The 20,996-nt window shown below is 24.4% G+C and overlaps 7 protein-coding genes across 7 annotated transcripts; 3 read left to right on the plus strand and 4 right to left on the minus strand.

The window, feature by feature from the left end:
• Positions 1-253: 253 nt before the first annotated feature.
• PY17X_1008100 (U4/U6 small nuclear ribonucleoprotein PRP31, putative) lies at positions 254-1,997 on the minus strand (the record flags this gene model as incomplete). The annotated part of the gene is made up of 2 exons (XM_022956181.1): positions 254-1,810; positions 1,995-1,997. The coding sequence occupies 2 exons, from the start codon at positions 1,995-1,997 to the stop codon at positions 254-256; spliced, it is 1,560 nt and encodes a 519-aa protein (XP_022813260.1).
• Positions 1,998-3,004: 1,007 nt separating this feature from the next.
• Positions 3,005-4,420, plus strand: PY17X_1008200 (protein SOF1, putative; the record flags this gene model as incomplete). The annotated part of the gene is made up of 1 exon (XM_719256.1): positions 3,005-4,420. The coding sequence occupies one exon, from the start codon at positions 3,005-3,007 to the stop codon at positions 4,418-4,420; it is 1,416 nt and encodes a 471-aa protein (XP_724349.1).
• A 498-nt stretch (positions 4,421-4,918) lies between these two features.
• PY17X_1008300 (methyltransferase, putative) lies at positions 4,919-7,980 on the minus strand (the record flags this gene model as incomplete). Its single annotated transcript, XM_022956182.1, has 3 exons — positions 4,919-4,993; positions 5,155-5,238; positions 5,449-7,980. 3 exons carry the CDS (start codon positions 7,978-7,980, stop codon positions 4,919-4,921), a joined length of 2,691 nt encoding a protein of 896 aa, XP_022813261.1.
• Positions 7,981-9,412: 1,432 nt separating this feature from the next.
• Positions 9,413-11,281, plus strand: PY17X_1008400 (uncharacterized protein; the record flags this gene model as incomplete). The annotated part of the gene is made up of 1 exon (XM_719253.1): positions 9,413-11,281. One exon carries the CDS (start codon positions 9,413-9,415, stop codon positions 11,279-11,281), a length of 1,869 nt encoding a protein of 622 aa, XP_724346.1.
• Positions 11,282-12,064: 783 nt separating this feature from the next.
• On the minus strand, positions 12,065-13,437 carry PY17X_1008500 (NAD(P)-binding protein, putative; the record flags this gene model as incomplete). The annotated part of the gene is made up of 2 exons (XM_719252.1): positions 12,065-13,098; positions 13,221-13,437. 2 exons carry the CDS (start codon positions 13,435-13,437, stop codon positions 12,065-12,067), a joined length of 1,251 nt encoding a protein of 416 aa, XP_724345.1.
• A 1,417-nt stretch (positions 13,438-14,854) lies between these two features.
• Positions 14,855-18,361, minus strand: PY17X_1008600 (replication protein A1, large subunit, putative; the record flags this gene model as incomplete). The annotated part of the gene is made up of 1 exon (XM_719250.2): positions 14,855-18,361. The coding sequence occupies one exon, from the start codon at positions 18,359-18,361 to the stop codon at positions 14,855-14,857; it is 3,507 nt and encodes a 1,168-aa protein (XP_724343.2).
• A 1,144-nt stretch (positions 18,362-19,505) lies between these two features.
• Positions 19,506-20,453, plus strand: PY17X_1008700 (peptide chain release factor 2, putative; the record flags this gene model as incomplete). Its single annotated transcript, XM_022956183.1, has 4 exons — positions 19,506-19,592; positions 19,766-20,034; positions 20,140-20,239; positions 20,325-20,453. 4 exons carry the CDS (start codon positions 19,506-19,508, stop codon positions 20,451-20,453), a joined length of 585 nt encoding a protein of 194 aa, XP_022813262.1.
• Positions 20,454-20,996: the final 543 nt, after the last annotated feature.

Genomic DNA, 20,996 nt, shown 5'->3' on the forward strand with positions numbered 1-20,996 from the left:
TTTAGAAAAAAATAATATCAGAAATAGGTTAGAAATTCGTTGCAGTACCCTTTTAATAAATATTTTAAACTATTTTTTTTACGGGGGAGATAGGATCCCCAAAATTATACTTAAAATTTTTTTTTTTTCCAAAATTATATTAAAATATTTTATTTATGTTTTTAAAATAGACAAAAAAAATAAGAAAAAAAAAAATATTATAAATCAGAAATATGTCAATTTTAATGAGGCATGAATGTCACATGCATCAATTTCAAACCTTACGAAACTGAGAAAGGCTTGAAAAATATTTATTTTCTCTAGATTCACTGGTTGTTTTATTAATAGATGGATTAAATAACTCTATTCCATGTAATGGTGTAAAAATCAAAGACGAAGACAACCCTCCAGTTGCGCCACTAGATTGTGCAGCTGCATTTTTTTTCTTTGGAATATTTGTTTTTTGTTTTGTTTGATATTTTAATTTTGTAATATTTGAATTTAATAAAGCAGTATTTTGATCTGTAAATGTATAAAAATCTTCATTAGTATTGGGGCCAAATGGTAATCTATTAATTTGCTTTCTTAATTCTGTTATTTCTGTTTTTTCTTTTAATTTTCTATATCTTTTCCCTCCTCGTTTTCTTCCTTTTTTTTCATCAGGAATAGGTAAAATTTTTTTTTGCTTCATAGGAGGTGGCTCTTGTAATTTTATCAAATGATTTATAACATACTCACGTAATAATAATCCATATTGTCCTTCTTTATATTTTTTAAAATAATCTATTCTTGAAGCTAAACTACACTTACCTGCCAATAAACTTATTGCTTTTTTTTTATATGCATCTGGAACACTTTGGACAATTTCAGACGTACTTAAAATTCCTACACCAAAAGTTTTATTAACATTACTAAGTCCGAGTATTGATTTTTTCGAATTACCAACAACTATAAGATTTTGAGATGATGTAACAGATAAATTTTTTAATGACCCAACACAACTAATTAATCTAGCTGTTAATGCACTACCTAATAACATTGTTAAATTAGGAGCTAATAAAAACATTTTATTTTCTAAATAAATCAATACCTTTTGTCTATTTTCATTTAACTCTAATGCTTCATTACAAAAAGACATACAACTTTTCAATAAGTGATCTGGTAATTTAATTCCCGTTGTCATGCTTGATGCAACGACAATGGCCATAACAGTAGTATTGGGGAGAATATCCGAAAAATCGATATTTTTTATATCACTTTCATTTTTTATCCTACTTACAACACTTATATATTCTAATGGTGTATATACAATTGAATCTAATTCTGGGAATTTTGTTGAATATATATCTTTCAAATATTTATGTATATTTAATATTTCTGTATCTATTTTTATAATTAATTCAATGCATTTCTCTATCAATACTTCTTCATCATTTGGGTTATTATCGTTTAATGAATTTTCATCTTCATTGTTGTATTTTGCTTTTTTCCGTTTTATATTATTTTCATTTTCGTCTCCATCTTCTTCTGTGTCCTTTGTTCCCTCTTCATTTTTTAACTTTTCGGCTTCTTCTTCAATAATATAATTTTTAATATGATTCATTGTTTTTAGAAAATCTTCATCATAAAGCAATTCTGAGATTTTACGTTCACATTTTTTTTTTTTATCGTTTAAAAATTCTTCGATTGCATCAACGATTTCTTCGTAATCATCTTCTTCTTCATATTGTTCTTCGAAATTTATTTTTTTTATTCCATCATTATTATTGTTAAAATTTTCTTCTTCTTCTAAATCCTCAAGATCTTTCAAAAGAGTATCTGCCAGTGTTGCCTACGAAGTTAAGAAAAATCACAAATATATAATTAATTTAATGCTTATGATTGATAGTAATATATCCAAATAACAAATATACAAAATAAAGGGTGATTGAAAATACGTTTCAATAATAGCTACATATATATGTATAATATGTGGATGCATGGTACGTCTAAAAATAAAATATATATAAAATTACCATTTTTATTTGTTTTTAAATATATGGGCTTGAAAAGTAGGGGTAATATATGCTTATCGCAACTCCATTAAATATATGATTGTTTATCTCTACTACATACGCATATATGAAACATGTATATATAATTAAATATATATATATAAGGAGAAATATATATATTACCCCTATTCCATTACTTATTTTATAGGTACACAATTTTTTTTTTTCTACATTTTATATAAAAAAAGTTATTCTTTTATTTGATTAGCATTCACTTTTGTATATTATTTTGTTCATATTTATTTTTTTAAAACAATACTTTTGCGAATTATTTGTTTTTTATTTTTAAAACTGTAAATTTTTTTACATATATTTTTAAAATATTATGATAATAAAATGCATATATATGTAAAATACCATTGCATATATTCAAAAAAAAAATAATAAAAAAAAAAATAAAAAAAAAATAAAAAATTTTTTTTTCATACCGTTATATATAAATCAAAATATTAGTAAATTTAATAAAAAATATTTAAACAGTTTATTAAACAAAATAATTAAGATTTTCATCAAAACATTATTCAAGCTGCCTCGAAAAAATTATAAAAATTTTCTGAAGATAGAAACAATTTTTACAACTTCTAAAAGTATGTTTTCTTCAATTCAAATAATTATGAATACTTCTTAAATTTTTATGTAATAATCATATTTCATTTTTATGACAAAATAAAAAACATGCTACTTTATGATATATAAATCAGTTAATAAGTATATATATGTGAAGGCGAAGATGCATATATCAGCTCTTGAAGACCAACTGCATAGAGGAAGATAAATATATTTAAACCATGTATATCTATATAACTTAATACATATACATAATATACAGACGTATAGTATCTTTGTACTATCGAATTCCATATATAATTAAAAAAAATATATATATCCTCTTACTGAGGTGAAGAATTATTTAAAAGCCTATAAAAGTACCACCAAAAATTTTATATTCATTCCTTAAATCACAGTACACAATGAAAAACCAATCACAAAAACCAGAAGTAAAAATTATGCATCGAAATCCCGAGGATTACAAAAATAACACGATGCGGTCAAATTTTATGCATGTGAGAAATTTTGATAAAAACATCCATCTTTTTCAAAGAGAAATTGAATATAAAAGAGCTTTAAATGCAACAAAGATGGACAAAATTTTTGCTAAGCCTTTGGTTAAATGTTTAGATGGGCACGATGACTCTATTAGAAGTGTTTGTGTTTCAAATAAAAATTTAACAGATTTGTATAGTGGTAGTTGTAATGGATTTATAAATATATGGAATATATTCGATGAAAAGTTAATGAGAAAATTAAAAGCGCATGATGGATTTGTTAGAGGCTTATGCATTAGCTATGACGAAAAATATTTATTTAGTTGTGGGGATGATAAATATATAAAACAATGGGTTATCGAAAAAAATAAAAATATAAATGAATTAAATGAAGATGATACAGAACAACAAAATTTACATAATTTAGATTATTTAGAAAATGAAATTGTTCCTAAAAAAATTTATGTATGCAAAAGTGTACCTAATAGTATTGATAAACATTTTTCTGAACCACTAATAATTTCAGGTAGCCAAACATTAGATGTATGGGATTATTATCGAAACAATGCTATAGCTAGCTTTGATTACAATAGCGAATATATATATTATGTCAAATTTAATTATTCTCAAAGAAATTTAGTTGGTTTAACATTATCAGATAATTCTATAGGATTAGTAGATATAAAAAGCAAAACCCCTATTCAAAAACTATTTTTAAAATATCGAAGTAATTCATTAAGTTGGAATAATATGAACCCAAAACAATTTATTGTTGCAAATGAAGATTCAAATCTCTATACATTTGATATTAGGTATTTAAAAACTGCTTACCTTGTTCATAAAGGTTTTGTAAATGCAGTTTTAGATGTAGATTACTCACCAATTGGAAATAAATTTGTTGCATGCTCTTATGATAAAACTATAAGATTATTTAATAGTGATGAAGCTCAAAGTTATGATGTATATCATACTAAAAGAATGCAACACGTTCTATGCTGTAAATATACCTTAGATTCGAAATATATAATAACAGGAAGCTCTGACATGTGCATACGAATATGGAAATCTTGTTCTCATGAACCTTCTGGGGTACTTTCATATAAAGAAAAACAAGCCATAAATTATAGAAATAAATTAAAAGAAAAATATTCATCATTAAAAGAAATTAAAAGAATCAGGCAACATCATCATGTACCTGCTCTAATTAAAAGTATGTCCGATAAAAAAAAAATCATGTTGGATGCCAAAAAAAGAAAAGAAAAAAACAGAATACAACACTCAAAAAACAAAGATCAATTACCCATCCCCGAAAAAAAAAAAATATTTGTCACGGAGCAGTAGAGCATGTGTCTCTTCTTGGTTTATACATACCACTATATATATATCAATTCCATACTATCCAATTATTTTTTTTTAGATTTAAAATTAAACTTATTAAAACAAGTATTTGTCTTTCCTATTTTGTTGCATTTTTATTCTATCTATTTTGAGTTTACCTTATATATTTTATTTTTTTTTGGTGTAAATATTTCAATTAAACTATTATTTGCTTAACAAATTCAAACTAATTAAATTGTTTAATTTTTATTTAAAATTTTAAATAATTATTTCATAGTTCACAAAAAAAATCCAAAGCAAACATGAAAATATTAGATGTAGATAAAAAAATCTGGAATTTTTATTACCTATTAAAATGTGAAGCTTAAGTCTATTTTTTATATATGCTAAATATGGATGCATATATATATTTTGGATTCTAAACATATTTTATCATATAAAATTCAACAAAGTAAACATAAGCAAAGTTTATATATTTTTTTCAATCCCTTCTTAAATGTTTCATAAAATCGTGATATTATTTAAGAAGCTCGCCAAGTCGAAATTTAAAAACCATCTATTGTGGTTGCATTGTACCTAAAATTAAGAAAAAAATATAAATCCATTATGTATTCATAATACTACATACAATGTATATATATAATATAAGAGAAATCACCCAATAAGAAACAAAATTAAGTACATATTTTTACATACAAATGAATTTACACTAATACAATATAAAATAAAACAAGTACCCATTTCATTATATTCATTTTAAAGGAAAAAATATTTTCTTCTTTTATATCATTTGGACTGCAAACCAATACTTCGTTAATTTCCTAAGGAAGAGGAAAAAGTAACACATAAATATATATAGAAACATTAAAAAGAATAACTTATATGGAATAAAATTTATAGCGAATCCATATATCGCTTTTTTTTATAATTGTGTCACGTAAAGTGGTATATAATTATTTTGTAGGTTATTGTATTTTATATATTTTTTTTGGATTTCATGATTTATCAATTGTCTTATTCTTTGAACTTACTTTATTTGCAGAAGATATACTAATTACAGATGAAAAGAGATCCTTCAAAAATTGATACACATATTTTTTAGCATTGTTATCTCTAGTTAGTAAATTTATCACTAAAACTCCTTTTTCATTTAAAATATTTTTAATATCTGTAATGACATCTTTATTTAAAAGGCCTATATGTGGACAAGTTATGTACAACTTTTGTCCATTTATATTTAAGTATGAATTTTCAGAATTATTCATATCTACAAATATGATATCATAATATTTTGGTTGATTAAAATTTTTTATATATTCATAAGAATCATTTATGATATAATTTGTCACATGTTTGTCGTTACTAATTTCTTCTTTATCATAAAAAAATTTATATAATTTTTGAACTGTTTCATCAATTTCTACTATATTAAAATATAAATTAAAATCACAAAAAATAGATTTAATAATATTCGAAAGCACATTTGTTCCTCCTCCTAATATACATATATTTATTAAATTGTTATCTTTAGCATAGCAATTGTTTAGTATAAAGAGAAAAAATGTACAACAAAAATTTACATGATATTGACTTGATGATTCAATATATTCAAAAACTATTTTTTCATGGTCATTTAATTTGTTTGTTTTTTTTTTCTCTTTTGTATATATTATTTCAGATTGAACAGTTAATGGATCATAAGAGAATATCATTTGTCTTTTATAAATTTCTTTGTTTTGAAAATATATTTTTTTTTCTTCGGTATTTTTTTTTATTAGTTCAATTGCAAGTTTTTTAGCATCATCGTGGGTTATTTTATTATTTTTTTCCTCACACACTACATTATCATTTCCCTTTTCACTATTACTTGCATTTTGGGTGTTATTTTTTGGCGTTAATTTTTTCTTATTTTTTCCATTTTTCTTTGTTTTATTATCTTCAGATGCTCCAAAATTATCAGAAATAAATTCATCTGTGACTAGTACATCTCTTATTATAATGTTAGAGCAGTAGTTTGATTTTTCATGACATATAATTTTGTAATTTTTAATGTCTTCATTTAAAGCCATTATGGGGAAATTTTTAGAATTAGGAAGAGCAAGTTCATTTATTATTTTATTTAGCTCATTTTTAACGGATTTTAAGAGGATAGAAACCGAATCTTGGTTTTCGAGGATTCCATCATATAAATTTGAAGCATTAGAAGCTTCCGCAGAAAATTCCGAAGAATTTGAATTAGAAATTTTATTTTCGCTAACTAAAGAATTTTTACTATTTTGCACATTTTTAGTATTTTCATTTCCATTTAATAAATGGTTTGAATTGTCTTCCCTTTTCTCATTAGATTCAAGTGTATTGCTTATTTCACCACCTTTAACAGATTCACAATTTGCTATGCTCTTATTATTTTCATGAGCAATTTTAAACTCATTTATTATAAAATTCGATCGCATCACAAGTAATAGCCTTTTTGCTTTAATTTTTGTAGCTAATTCTTCATTTCCTTCAGAAGTTGAATATAATGAATGAAACTCGTAGCCAAAAGGAACAACTATAACGACAGTATTATATACAGTTTTAAGAACATTAGAATCATAAACAATAATATTATATTCACATTTGTTTATATTTTGATTAAATATATCTAGAATTATTCTTTTTCCTTTTTTAAATGAATGAAGATTTAAATTGTCTCTAATCTGACGTATTTCATGAGGTAATTTCCATAAAGATATTATTTTATAATCATTATTTTCAAAATTACATAACTTCATAGTATAATCTTTTAATTTTATATTAGTTTTATAAAAGGAAAAAACAAATGGATGATATCTAAATTCGTTTGTATTTTTTTTTATTAGAAATGGATTCACATCAAGTTTTATATCTGCATTATATATATTTCTAACAACTTCTTTAATTATATAATATTGAGCTAATGTTATGATTATAAATATATCACCTTCATTCATATATTTAAATATAGATTCAAAATAGTTCTTTGCATTATTTTTACAAACTTCTTCTTCACTATCATCACCAGATATATATGCGTCTAAAAAAGCTTTATCAAAGAATATTTTGAAATTTTTTTTTTTTTTTTTTTTTTCAATATCTAAACTTTCCAAAAAATTTTCAAAACATTCTTTATTATTTATATCAATGTTTATAAATTCCATCATTTTACCAAATTTATTTTTCATTTTATTAATAACCACATCTGAATAATCTATATTTATAATGCTATCAAATCCATCTTCAAAAAATTCATAACTCAAATTTGAATTACCACAACCAATGTTTACTAATAAGCAATTTTTGTCAACTCGTTCGTTTTTAAAAATTTGTTTCCCTTCTTCAACTTCTTGTGGACTTATAACACCAATATCACCATTTTCACCATCACAATAATTTAGTCTCTTTCTTATACACTCATATACAATATTTTTTATATCTTTGTATGATCCATACCATTCAAAATTTTTTTTATCAAACGCCTGGAAAAAATTATTCCAGTATTCTCTGCTTCGAAAATCAGAAAAACCTGCAGGTAATACTTCCATTTATGTGGATATTATGTCTTTCTGTTTTACAAATCTATGGTTGTATATATACACTCCTTAAATTTTATCACATACTACAAAGTATTTCCACGTATATAATACTTCTATTTTCGAACAAACCGAACCAAGACAAACGAAAAAATAACACGAATTTAATTTGTTTTTTATTTTTCCTCTTTGCCACTAATGGGATAATGTGAGTTATTAATTTGTTTCGTTCACTAGCCAATCAATATTTGATATTTAGCTACTTCGATACGCGTTATTTTCAATTATTTTGTATTATATATATGTTTTCCTTCTGATTAGAATCATTTAGCGGATATTTACCCGATAAAATCAATTAAATATTTAATTATAATCTTACAATTTGTGGAAAGATGCTATTTTGAAATGCAAATTTTAGATGAGAAAATGATTTGATAAATTCTTAAAAATATTACAAAAATAAACCAAATAAAAAAATGAACGAATATGTTTTTAAATTATATGACAGAAAAATTATTATAATTATGTATTAAATACTTATAATCAAATTATAGTATAGCGCCAGATTTTTTATAATACTGATGTTGATAATATTTATCCATATTTTTTTAATATGAAACCGGGTGTTATATATATATTTTTATTTATTTATTTGTTTTACTAAAACTATTTAACTAAACTAAAAAATATTACAAACAATGTACTTTCATTTAACCTGTAAATATATAATAATGGGCATACTTAAATAACCTAAGTGTTATGTATGCATTTAAATGAGCACATTTTACGAATAGGGTGGAAGAGCATAATCTAACAATTTTTAATTTTGAATAGATTATTTATACATATAATTTACATATGTAACGAAAAAATTATGTTTATAATTTTATCTTAATCCCAAGTTATAAACTTTTCAACTATTATAAAAATTAAAAATTTATATGCCTGTATATATATGTATGTATGCATGTATATGAAATTTTTTTCCACATTCCCCTATACGATTGCTTTATATGAAAAAACTATTCACATTTCCATGCCCCTGAAAATTTATTACATATATTTTTATGTATAAATTCTCTTTTTTTTTTTTCAATATTTTTGTTTATTGCATAATTAGTATGCATTCGTTTCACTAGCAACAATATTAAGAAAGTATTAAAAATGAAAAATTAGTAAAAAGGCAAAGAAAAAGCATCTGCATATATATAACGCTGTTTTAATATAGAAGATGATATTCCCAATGATCATTTCATTTTCAACGTGAAAATATTTTAAAAAAAAATTTATACTTTCATACAATTTAAACGTTGAAGTAAATTTTTGTGTTTTTTTTTTGTAAAACTTTACTACTTTTTGGTTTGGCCATTTTATTTTTATGGTACAATTTTTTTGTAGGATTTTTTTTTCTGCCATATTTTATTTCTTGTGAAATGAAAGCAAAATGTTGCCATTGAGAATTTTGAGAAAAGCACACAACAACAATTTAATTTTTGAACGAAATATATTTACACAAATATTAAGAGGCAACAAAAATAATAATAAAGTAGCATTGTTTCCATGGGAAATAGATAACAATAACTGCTCTGGCACCATACCTTTTTATTTTCGTGTACGTCGAAATATACACCTTTCAAGAACGGCATTTAATCAAGACCCTTACACAGTACTAGGATTATCACGAAATGCTACTACAAATGAAATAAAAAAACAGTTTCGCTTATTGGCGAAAAAGTATCACCCTGATATTAATCCTTCTCCAGACGCCAAACAGAAAATGGCTGATATTACAGCAGCATATGAATTATTATCTGATCCTAAAAAAAAGGAATTTTATGATAAAACAGGAATGACAGATGATTCAAATTATAGTAATCATTCTTCATCAAATTTTGAGGGTGCATTTTCTGGATTTGGAGATGCTTCTTTCATGTTTACAGATTTTGCTGAAATGTTTACAAACATGGCAGGGAATAAAAATAGTTCAACGAGAGGGGAAGATATACAAACAGAAATAACATTAAAGTTTATGGAAGCAATAAAAGGATGTGAAAAAAATATAAGATTAAATGTAAAAGTATCATGCAATAATTGTAATGGGTCAGGGAAAAAACCGGGTACTAATTTAACAATCTGTAAAGTATGTAATGGTTCAGGGGTCCAACGAATGGAAAGGGGTCCAATAATCATCGGGGTCCCATGCCGAACCTGTTCAGGTAATGGACAGATTATTAATAACCCATGTAAACATTGTTCAGGTAGTGGGGTCAAATTTCAAACAAAAAATATAACATTAGATATACCACCTGGAATTAAAAAGGGTATGCAAATGAGGATACCAAATCAAGGTCATTCTGGTTATAGGGGTGGAAAAAATGGTCATTTATTTGTTACTATTAATATTGAGCCACATAAAGTTTTTAAATGGATTGATGACAATATATATGTAGATGTGCCTCTAACAATTAAGCAATGTTTATTAGGGGGTATAGTAAATATACCAACACTTAATGGAAATATGGATCTTCTTATTAGACCTAAAACTCATCCTAATTCCGAAAAAGTTTTAAAAGGTAAAGGCCCATCTAAAGTTGATTCGCATACTAATGGCGATTTAATCGTTAAATTTAGTCTAAGCATCCCAGAAAAATTAACACAAAGACAGATCGAGCTAATCGAAGAATTTAACAGAATAGAGCTTAATCTTCCCAATCCACAAGCCGCTAATAATTCCAACAATAACGACCAAAAAATGAATATAAACAATTATAACAAAAATGATGGTACTAATACTACTAAAAATAATAGCGGAAATAATGAGAATAAATATTCGAATAACTATTCAAAAAATATTGATGAAAATATTCCTAAACCTCCAAAATCTACAATGTACAATAAAAAAATCTCAAATTTAGAAAATAAAAATGATTCTAATATACCTATACCACCATTGCCTCCAAAATCAAGAGCATCTGATAGTTCAGGAAATAACCAAATAAAACAAAATAATAACACTGTCAAAAACACACATACTAAATTCGGTGATGCTAGCCAAAGTAGCAATTATGCATCTAATACTTTCAATAGTACAGTTGATTCGTCCATAAATGATTCTACTACTCATCACGAAAACACATATAATGCGGATGAAGCGACGAAAAACAATAATTACACTTTTAATAATAATGAAGCAAATAATAATAACGAAACTGGTCAAAATAAAAATAAAAATACCGATTCTGAAAATTTATCAGAATCTACTTTGTCATCTGCAAAAAAATGGTTTATTGATAAATTGAAGCCGACGAACTAAATCAACTTATGTTACTAACTTTAATTGCTTAATTAACACAAATTAAATTTTATTAAATATACATACGTTTTTTTTTAATTTTTTCTCTTTGTTTTTATCCTTTTTAAATTTTATGTGTATACATGTATATGCATATTTACTCTATATAAAATATATTTTCCTCTTTTTTAAAAAATTATATTTAAAATTTATATAAACTTAAAATATATCAAAGTATTAGAAACATAATACCAAAATTATTTAGACACCTATAAAGCACCACTTGAATACTGTTTTGACCTCTAAGGGGAGGTGAATTTATTTCAATTGAAGCAAAAAATTAATAATAATTAAACAAGTTTATGAATAAATATATGAAAATGTGTACATATAAAATATAAAAAAAACAAAATGAATAGATAAACAAATTATTAATTTGTATGTAGGGTGAAATTATTTTATGACAGAAAAATATAAAACAAAAAATATATAAAATGCAAAATTTACTAATTACAAACATTTATAATACATTTATACAATATAAATGAGGTGACAAGTTAAGAAATATAACTCAAAAAATAGGTAAAAGAAATATAATAAGTGACAGGAATCATAAAAAAGGAAAGTGATCAAGTATTGTAGATAAAATCATGGAAAATAACAATCATTACATCATTTACAAAGGTATTTAGATCGAACAAAAAATATATAATATATACTAATGCATTTTTTATTATGCTTCGTTTCATCAATAAGAAGAGACGACTGATATATAAATTTCAGTACAAAGATCAGCATCCACATTCATTTGTTTGTATAAATAATATATTCAATATATACCTTATATAGAGATGATACAAAAACTAAAAGGCCACCAAGTGATACACTTATAAGATATTCAAAGTAACAATCAGGGTTTCTATATCCACTATGAAGGATAGATAAGAAAAATCCATTCATATCTAATGTTATAAATTTTTTTCCTTGCTTAATTTTGTCAATAACTTTCTTTGCTGCATAATCTGAATTAAGAGTAGTTGTTAGGTCTTCTATTTTTTTTGTAATAAGTGGTTTAGTCAAATTTTCTTGAACATATCCTGGTGTTTCAATTGATGGTAAAAAGGCATTTACAATGTGAATATTAAAATGTTTTAATTCTTGATCAAGTATATTATTATATGTCCACATACACGATTTGCTCATCAAATAGTAAGAATAACCATATACAGGATATAATGCTCCCTCTGAGTTTATAAATAAAATCATTCCTCCTCTTGGGCGTTCATTTTGTTTAGAAATTTTATTATTTTTATCTTTTTCATTAGATTGAATTTGTTCACGTTTTATTGCTATTTTTTTATTTTTCATATGTAAAACAGCTTTAGATATAAAATCGATATTTCCATAAATATTTGTATTGATCGTGTAAAGCAAATCGCTCAATTGCAACTTTTCATTTTCATTAGTAGATACATAAGCAGCATTGCATATAAGTACATCTATAATGTTTATATTGTTTGGATTAAGTTCTTCATTTTTTATTTTTTTATTTCTAAAATGAATATTATTGTCGTGTATATTATTTGATTCATCTCTATTTTTATCTAAGCTCTTATTCATTAATACATTGTCAAATGCTTCATTAATTGATTCTTTTAAAGCTAAATTGCATTGAATTATATTTATTTTAATATTTACACCTCTTTTTGTCATTTCATTTATTAATATATTTTTTGCATTCTCAAGTTTATTTACATTTCTCGCTAAAATAGATATTGTATGAGGCTTTTCGTGTACTATTTTTTTGGCTAACGAAAGTCCAAATCCTTCGGAACCACCTAAAAAAAGTTATAATTATTATGAAAGAATATGTCAGTCTATATATAATAAGTGTAAAAAAATATACTTCATAAATCATTCTTATATTAAAAATAAAATTTTTTATTATTTTGTAAAGAACCTATAATGCAAACATGTTTGTTCCTAAAATCGCAGTTTAACAAAACATTCTTATGATTTTCAAATTTAAATTTAAATAATATATAAATAAATCCTAAAATTGTTAAATAGGAAACTATGGCAATATTGATATATTTGTCTACTGATATCCAATGATTTACAGCTCGTAATAATATTAATAATTCAAAATATATATATTTCTTAATAATATAAATCATTTTTTATTGCTGTTTTTTCAAAGGTTTAACCATGAATATATTTAGGAATACAAGTTATCAAAAATGAAACAAAAAACGTTACAATACTAATCTGTGGTGTTTCCTTTTACAGGTTTGTGATTTTCTTGTTCTTACATTAAAACATAATTGTTATGCGTCCAAATATGATGTGGATGCAAAATGGGAAAAATGTATGCATAGATCAAATATTGCCCCTTATTAGGTTTGTATTAATATTTTCGTAAATTTTATATCTTTAATTTTTTATTATGGTTTGTATTCGGACTTTATTCTTTAATTGTACCAATTAATGATGTATTAAATTGTCGCTTTTTATTTTACTACCCTTTTGGCTTTTTTTTTCTTTACCATTATTTATTAAACAGTTTTTTTCAAGCATATCCATATATTGTATGCAATATTCTTGGTGTTATGCTGATTTTTACTGTATATTATATATGTTGAGGTATAATAAAGTATGGACTTTCAAAAATTACAAAAAAATAAGTTATATATATAATGCCTTATGACTATATGAATTATTATAAGTACATAAAAATATATACAATTTTGAAACTTTTTTATCACCTTACTTTTTATTTTACATAACTATAAAATATCAATTTTTTAAACTTATATGGTGGTATGTATACATATATTTGGATATTAAAGCTTTTTTTTATAAATAGTGTGGACTTAATTTATATATAATTAATATGATCGGTCATCATAACAAAATTTTTACCTACAAAAGTTATTATCCTAATACGCTCAAAAATTATATTACGACTTATTTAGATAGACTATGTTTGCTCTAAGTACTGAATTTTTTTTTTTTTTTTCACCTCTTTTTAATCATTTATTAAATTTATTGCTACAAAAATATTACTTATCATATTCCCATTATAAAAGTAATAATTTAGATATAAAAACAAAAAACTCTTAGAAAAATTAAACCCTAATATATATACTATGAATGTATATTAGAATAGCCATAATACAAACTCGAAAATTAGGATAAATTGTAATATGTAAAAAAGTACCATATCATTATTTCTATTCTTTTAAATCTAGATTCATATACAATGTACACATTGTTTTTTAAAATACTATAACTGATAAATCAGTCATCGAATTTTTATGTGCATAAATTTTGAAAAAGAACCAACAGATAGTTAAATTTGGTTATTAAAATACATTGTGAATTTTTTTCGAAATATTGTACAATATGCATAAATTTTACGAAAAAAATAGTACATATAAAATATGTAAATTAATTCATGCATGTATTACACTAAAAAAATGAATATGTGATGAATAACTAATGAAAGAGTAATATGAGTTATTATGAGTGAAAAACTTTAAAGAAATAGAAACTAAACATTGATCAACATAGATCCATAGTTTTCTTCTCATTTTATTCTTGGATATCTTCTGTGGCTAGTTTGATTTCCTTGATCAAGTAGCGACAGTTATCAACCAAAAGTTTACTTAGGGGTATAGTCTCAAGAATAGTGTAATTTTTTTTTATCTCATCCATGTGAGAAGTCATATATGCTTTGATCCTGAAAAAGAATTCGTTGAGCTTTGCTTTTTCTATAAGATCAAAGTTTTCAATATTTTCTTGAGAAATATATTCTTGTCTTAACTTCATAAATTCTTCAGCTGATAGTCCATTCATAATAGTTTTAGCAGAATTAGCAAAAGCAGATACTCTTAAAGAATCTGTATTATCAGTAATTTTTAAATTAATAGAATAATTATATACTGGTATATTATTTTTATTACATTTAGCACAATACATAGATTCTGAAACATTTTGGTCCATATCTTGTTCACCATCTTCTATAACCGTTGCTACCATTTTTTTGTTACAATTAGGACAAGCCGAATATACAGGTATCGCATTGTATATGTGATCTATAAATCCAAAAGTTGTAAAAATTATTCCTTTTCCGGATAGTACTTCTTCATTTGCTAAATTAACATTCTTTTTAATTTCTTGTATCGTTTTCTGTGACTCTAAATTTAACATATTATTATTCGAAGTAGTAGTAGTCAAATTTATTGTATTATACACATTTTTTTTATTATTTACCCACCAATTTTTTAAAGTATATGCTTTATCTAATTCTGGATTTATTTCTACTTTCGTTTTGGGATGCGATTCTAATTTTTTCCCTTGCCATTCACCTACTTTTAAGCATTTAAAACATATAATACAATTTTCAGTTATATTCATTTCTTCCATTTTTACAGCGTTTTCACCCCAAAGTGTTACATTAATAGTTTCATTTGTTTCGTCAATTAGCATCAAATCCTTTTTTTCTTTGTATTGTCCAGTTTTTTTGATAAGGATTTGATTTAGTTCTTGAAAACTTAATACTATCCCTATTACATCTACTAAAGTTCCTGTATTCATATTAGCTTTTATTTCACTAATTGAATAAAAATTATAAATATATTTTGGTATATTCATATCATTTTCTTCTAATAATTCTAAAATTGAATTTTCATCTAAAGTTATTTCACAATCATGTTTTAATGTATTAAATTTTTTATTAGCGCTTTTTATATTTCCTTTACTTATTTTATATATTTTACCAACTTCTAAATAATCATACCATTTGTCTACAGCTTTCCCAAAAAAATTTACCTTTATTTCCCCAGATTCGTCACATAATTCGATGTTAAATACTTTCCCTTCTTTATTCCCAGTATAAAATTTTCTTATATTATCTTTTGATTGAACTCTAGCTTTGATTATCCATTTTGTAGAGTATTGTGACAGCTTATTTATTGGCATTAATATACCATCATTTATTTTTATAACTGCACTATTTGGATAAGGATTACATTTTCTGTTATTTCTATTTATATTGTTTTCTTTTAATAATTTTGTTTCATTAACTTTTTTTTTCTCATTTACATCATCAAAGTTGCTTAGCGTTTCGTTTGTCTCGTTCATATAAATCATACTTCCATTTATACTATTAGAACAATCTTCTCCATTTTGTACATAATTACCTTTTTTATCACCCCGTTGATTAAAGTTAGAATTTTCTGCTTTTTCATAAGTATTACATCGAACTCTATCAATTTCTAAATCAGGATTACGAACATTTCCATTATTATTTATTTCTCTTGCCATAACAGGTCTTTTCCTTTCTTCTATCATTTCATCACTGTCACAATTCCCCTTTTTAGCAATGTGAATATTTTCTTTTTCGGTTCCATATATACCATTCCCCATATTTATATTATTATCGCTATGAGAATTATAATTATCGACACTTCTTTCTCTATACATTGCATTTTCTTTTATACTTCCATTTAATCTATTATTGGCACTTTTTGGAAAACCATCATTATTATCCCTTTCAATGTAATAATTATCATTTCCCTGAAAATCACGTTGCTTATTTTCTCCAGGCATTATTTCACATTTATTTCGTCCGTAATTATCCATTACATTTCCTTCTCGTCTTTCACTATATCTTCCGTTGTTTGATCCATATTTATATTCATGGGGCACAGTTCTTTCGCTCAGTTCAGCCTCAAGTGGCAATGATCCTGATGATTTGGATTTTAAATAACCTTGATCTAAATTTTTATGATAGCTATTGTTGTTACTATTTCTATTATTATCGCTACTGTAATACCCAGGATCTCCATGATCACCATCATCTCTCATTTTGTAAGCATGCACATCATATTTTCCACTTTTATGTGCATTTGGATTTATATTGATGTTATGAGTTTTGCTTTTATTACTATTATTGTATTGATCATTTTCAAATGTACGATTATGGTCATAATTAGTTGTATAATTTCTGTTATTGGTATATTCTGAATTCATTTTACATGCATTTATATTTTTGTCTTGCATTATTAATCTCCCATCATTTTTACTATTTATATTATTTTTATAATTTTGGTATTCATTATAGGGTGCTCTCGATCTATTATTTAGTCCCATATTGTTTTCACTATCATCACCTCTATTATAATAATTGTTATTTTCATTATTATTAAGGGGATTATTGTAACCATTTCGGCCATTAGGACCATATCGTGAAGGATCTTCTCTAAAGTTCATATTTTCTTTGTTATTATAAGGTTCATTATAGCTATCTGACATGTTATTTTTAGTAGATGGATCATTTGCTATCCTCATATTAGGATTGCGATAATTCATTTCATAGTTTTCATCATCTGTTTTATTATAATTTTTTGAACTTTGCCAATTATTATTACATTCTTTGTTATTATTCCCCCTATACATATCATCGTGTTTATAGGGTGTGGTACATCCTCTTGGATTATCCACATTGTGATTGTTTCTTTGGTTATAATTAGTAGGCGGGTTATTATTATATTTAGGATAGTTGTCATTACTGTCATTATTATTGTTATTATATCCTTCGCCTGTATAACTACTGTCGTCTCTAGTTCTATTGCTAGTTGGATGTCGCTGATCATTAGAACCGTTATAATCATTTTGTGCATTTAAAAGCAAATAAGATATACTTTGTAAGTGATATTTTTTAAATAAATCTTCTATATCAAAATTTTCAATATTTAAATAAATAGTAACTTTTTTCGCTAAAATAAAAAGTTTCCCATAGTAATTTGTTATAGAAAATTTCTGTATTTTAATTATTTTTTTTACATAAGATATTGGAGGGTCCATATTTCCATTATCTTCTGCACCTAAATGGACAATAGCATAATATTGTGGGGGAATGCTTCCATCAATTACTTTTAAAAATACCTGATTCCCCCCTGCATTCATTTGACTAAAACATATTAAATTCACTTCAGAGTTTATCCATCTCAATGCTTCAGTTGAATTAGGTTCTGTAAAAAACTTGTATATAAAATTTGGTGTGGCCTTCGATAAAATATCTTCGTTCTTGTTCATTTTGTTCTCTATTTAAAAAGTATTAAAAGTACGAGAACAAAAAAAAAAATATATTTAAAAAATTAATACACAAACGAAATTCGATCAATATGTGTATGGCAGGATCTTCATCAAACACCTCCCTCCTAATTACTTTTACCAAATTTTTAATTATTCCCCTTGTATTCTATATAATGAATACAAATTTACATGGTTAACCTGCCTCTTTTTTCAAATAATAAATATTTATACAATTTTTTTTGTTTTTTAAATTAATTATTGGCTACAAAAAATCGAAATAAAATAGATTAATGTGTTGAAGAAAAAATACAAAAGAAAAAAAATTAAAATAATGGAATAAAAAATATGCCTTTAATTGTTTTATGCAAATATATATTTTTTTTTTTAATTGTATATTTTTTCAATCAAACACATTAAATATTTATATGAAAAATGCCTCAAATGTGTAAAACAATGTAAATTAACCATCGTATGATTATTTATTTATTTTATCATTTTATTTCATTTTACATCACTTTTGGCAATACGTACGCAAAACATGAGTTCATGTACACATGGTCAATGTATTTTTAAGCGTATGCTCCAAAAGTAAAACATAATAAAAAGAACAATATTTTTTTTTATAATATTATTTTACATTTATTATAAACTTATAATATTTTTTTAGTTTCTTGTTTGTTTCTATATCTTAGAGATAATGTAATCCGTATATCCTCAAACAATTATGTTTTTTGAATATATAGAAGAAAATAATAAGAAAAAAAATAAGAAAGATAAAGGCGTTTATCCATATACATATATTTAGCTCATCCAATTAAAATAGTCTTAAATAACTATAATAATGTATTCCTTTTTTGGGTTTTTAAATTTTATGTGATATCCCTAAAATAATAAATAAGCACAGAGTTTCATATTTTTAAAAGACCAATTTATCGATTTAAAAAGCTAGCTACAAGCATATGCTTTTACCAAAACTGCACATAAAATTTTAAATTTAATAAGCCTATAAAAATAAATGAATAACTAATACTTATAAAGCTATTGGTAAAACGTGAGAAAACATCCATATATATTTTTTTTTATTTGTATATATTCTCACATACGCATATTTATTTATAATACTTATTTTTCTGAAGATCATATAATGTTTTTTAATTTTACTTTATTTCTTATCTACGTAAATATATATATGCATGCAAATATTGCCAAATGTTTCATCAGTTTTTGTAAGGTAAATTATTTATAAAAAAAGTTAACAATTTATGTATAATATAATTGTCTTCTCTCATAATATATGAATAAAAGAAATGTCATGTAAAAATAATCGTCCCTACACACGTACATATACGTACAGCCATTTATCATTACTCCTCTGCACACACACTATTTTTTATCCACATTTAGAACAACTATTTCACAAATATATCGCTTAACCTAAGAACGATAAAAAGACCAACACAGCGAACATACTTAAAAAATTCGCTAAATGATAAGTTGGATATAATAAATAAAAAATTACAAGATATAGGGATCTGTCCTAAAAATATCGAAGAGACATTTATTAAAGGTACAGGAAAAGGTGGACAGAAAGTAAACAAAACAAACAATTGTGTCATGATAAAATATGACCGTACCAACGATGATAAAATAGTTATCAAGTGCCACAAATATAGGTACATAAATTTGCAGGGAAAAAACTTTTTTTAATATTTTTTTGTATTTCTATTTTCCCCTTCACATTATTTATCTCATTTAAAAATACCCCTCGGTTTATTCAGGTGTTTACAGCAAAATCGGGTATATGCTCGCGAATTATTATATGACAAAATAACCTCAATCAATAACAAAGTCAAGGAAGATATTATAAACCAAATAGAGGTAAAAATTAAATGAAAAATAATATATGCACATATATCCGCGTCCATATGATACTTATCTATGTGAATCATACACATTTTTATAGAAGGAAAAAAGGCAAATTTTGAAGTTGACTGAGGCGGAAAAGAATAGATCGATCAATTACAAAAAAAAACGATCAGAAATAAAAAGTGACAGACAAAAACATATAATGCACGATAGTGACATTTATTGAAATATATACAACTCATATTATATAAAAGTCCTAATTAAGGAATGCAAACAAGGTATGCCTTCGAAAAGGTCGAAACATATTGTACATGCTATATTACATATGTAATGTATAGTGTAAAGGTGTTGTTATATTGCAATTAAAAAGGGGAAAGACTCCAAAAATAACTTTCTTAATTATATAATTAAAATAAAATAAATCATAGTTTTTCCTTTTTTTCGCAAATAATATTAAAATATTTTTTTATCACAAAAAATTGTACAATTGATTTAAAATATATTAAAACAAAGGCTAAGGAAAATTATGTTTAATGTAACTTTAATTTTTTAAATTATTATTATTATTTTAATATTGTGGGTATCATCATATTTTTAATATAGGCAATTATGCCTCCTATATTTTATGTCAATTAAACACTGTCATTATCTTTTACCCCTTTAATATATATCAATATTTTGAAATTTTATTTTAAAAAAGTTTATTAAATAAATAATGAACAAATTTTGAAGCAAAATAACCATGAAAAATTACTAAATTAATTCCATA

The sequence above is a fragment of the Plasmodium yoelii genome (genome assembly GCF_900002385.2).
Source record: "Plasmodium yoelii strain 17X genome assembly, chromosome: 10".
Lineage (NCBI taxonomy): Eukaryota > Apicomplexa > Aconoidasida > Haemosporida > Plasmodiidae > Plasmodium > Plasmodium yoelii.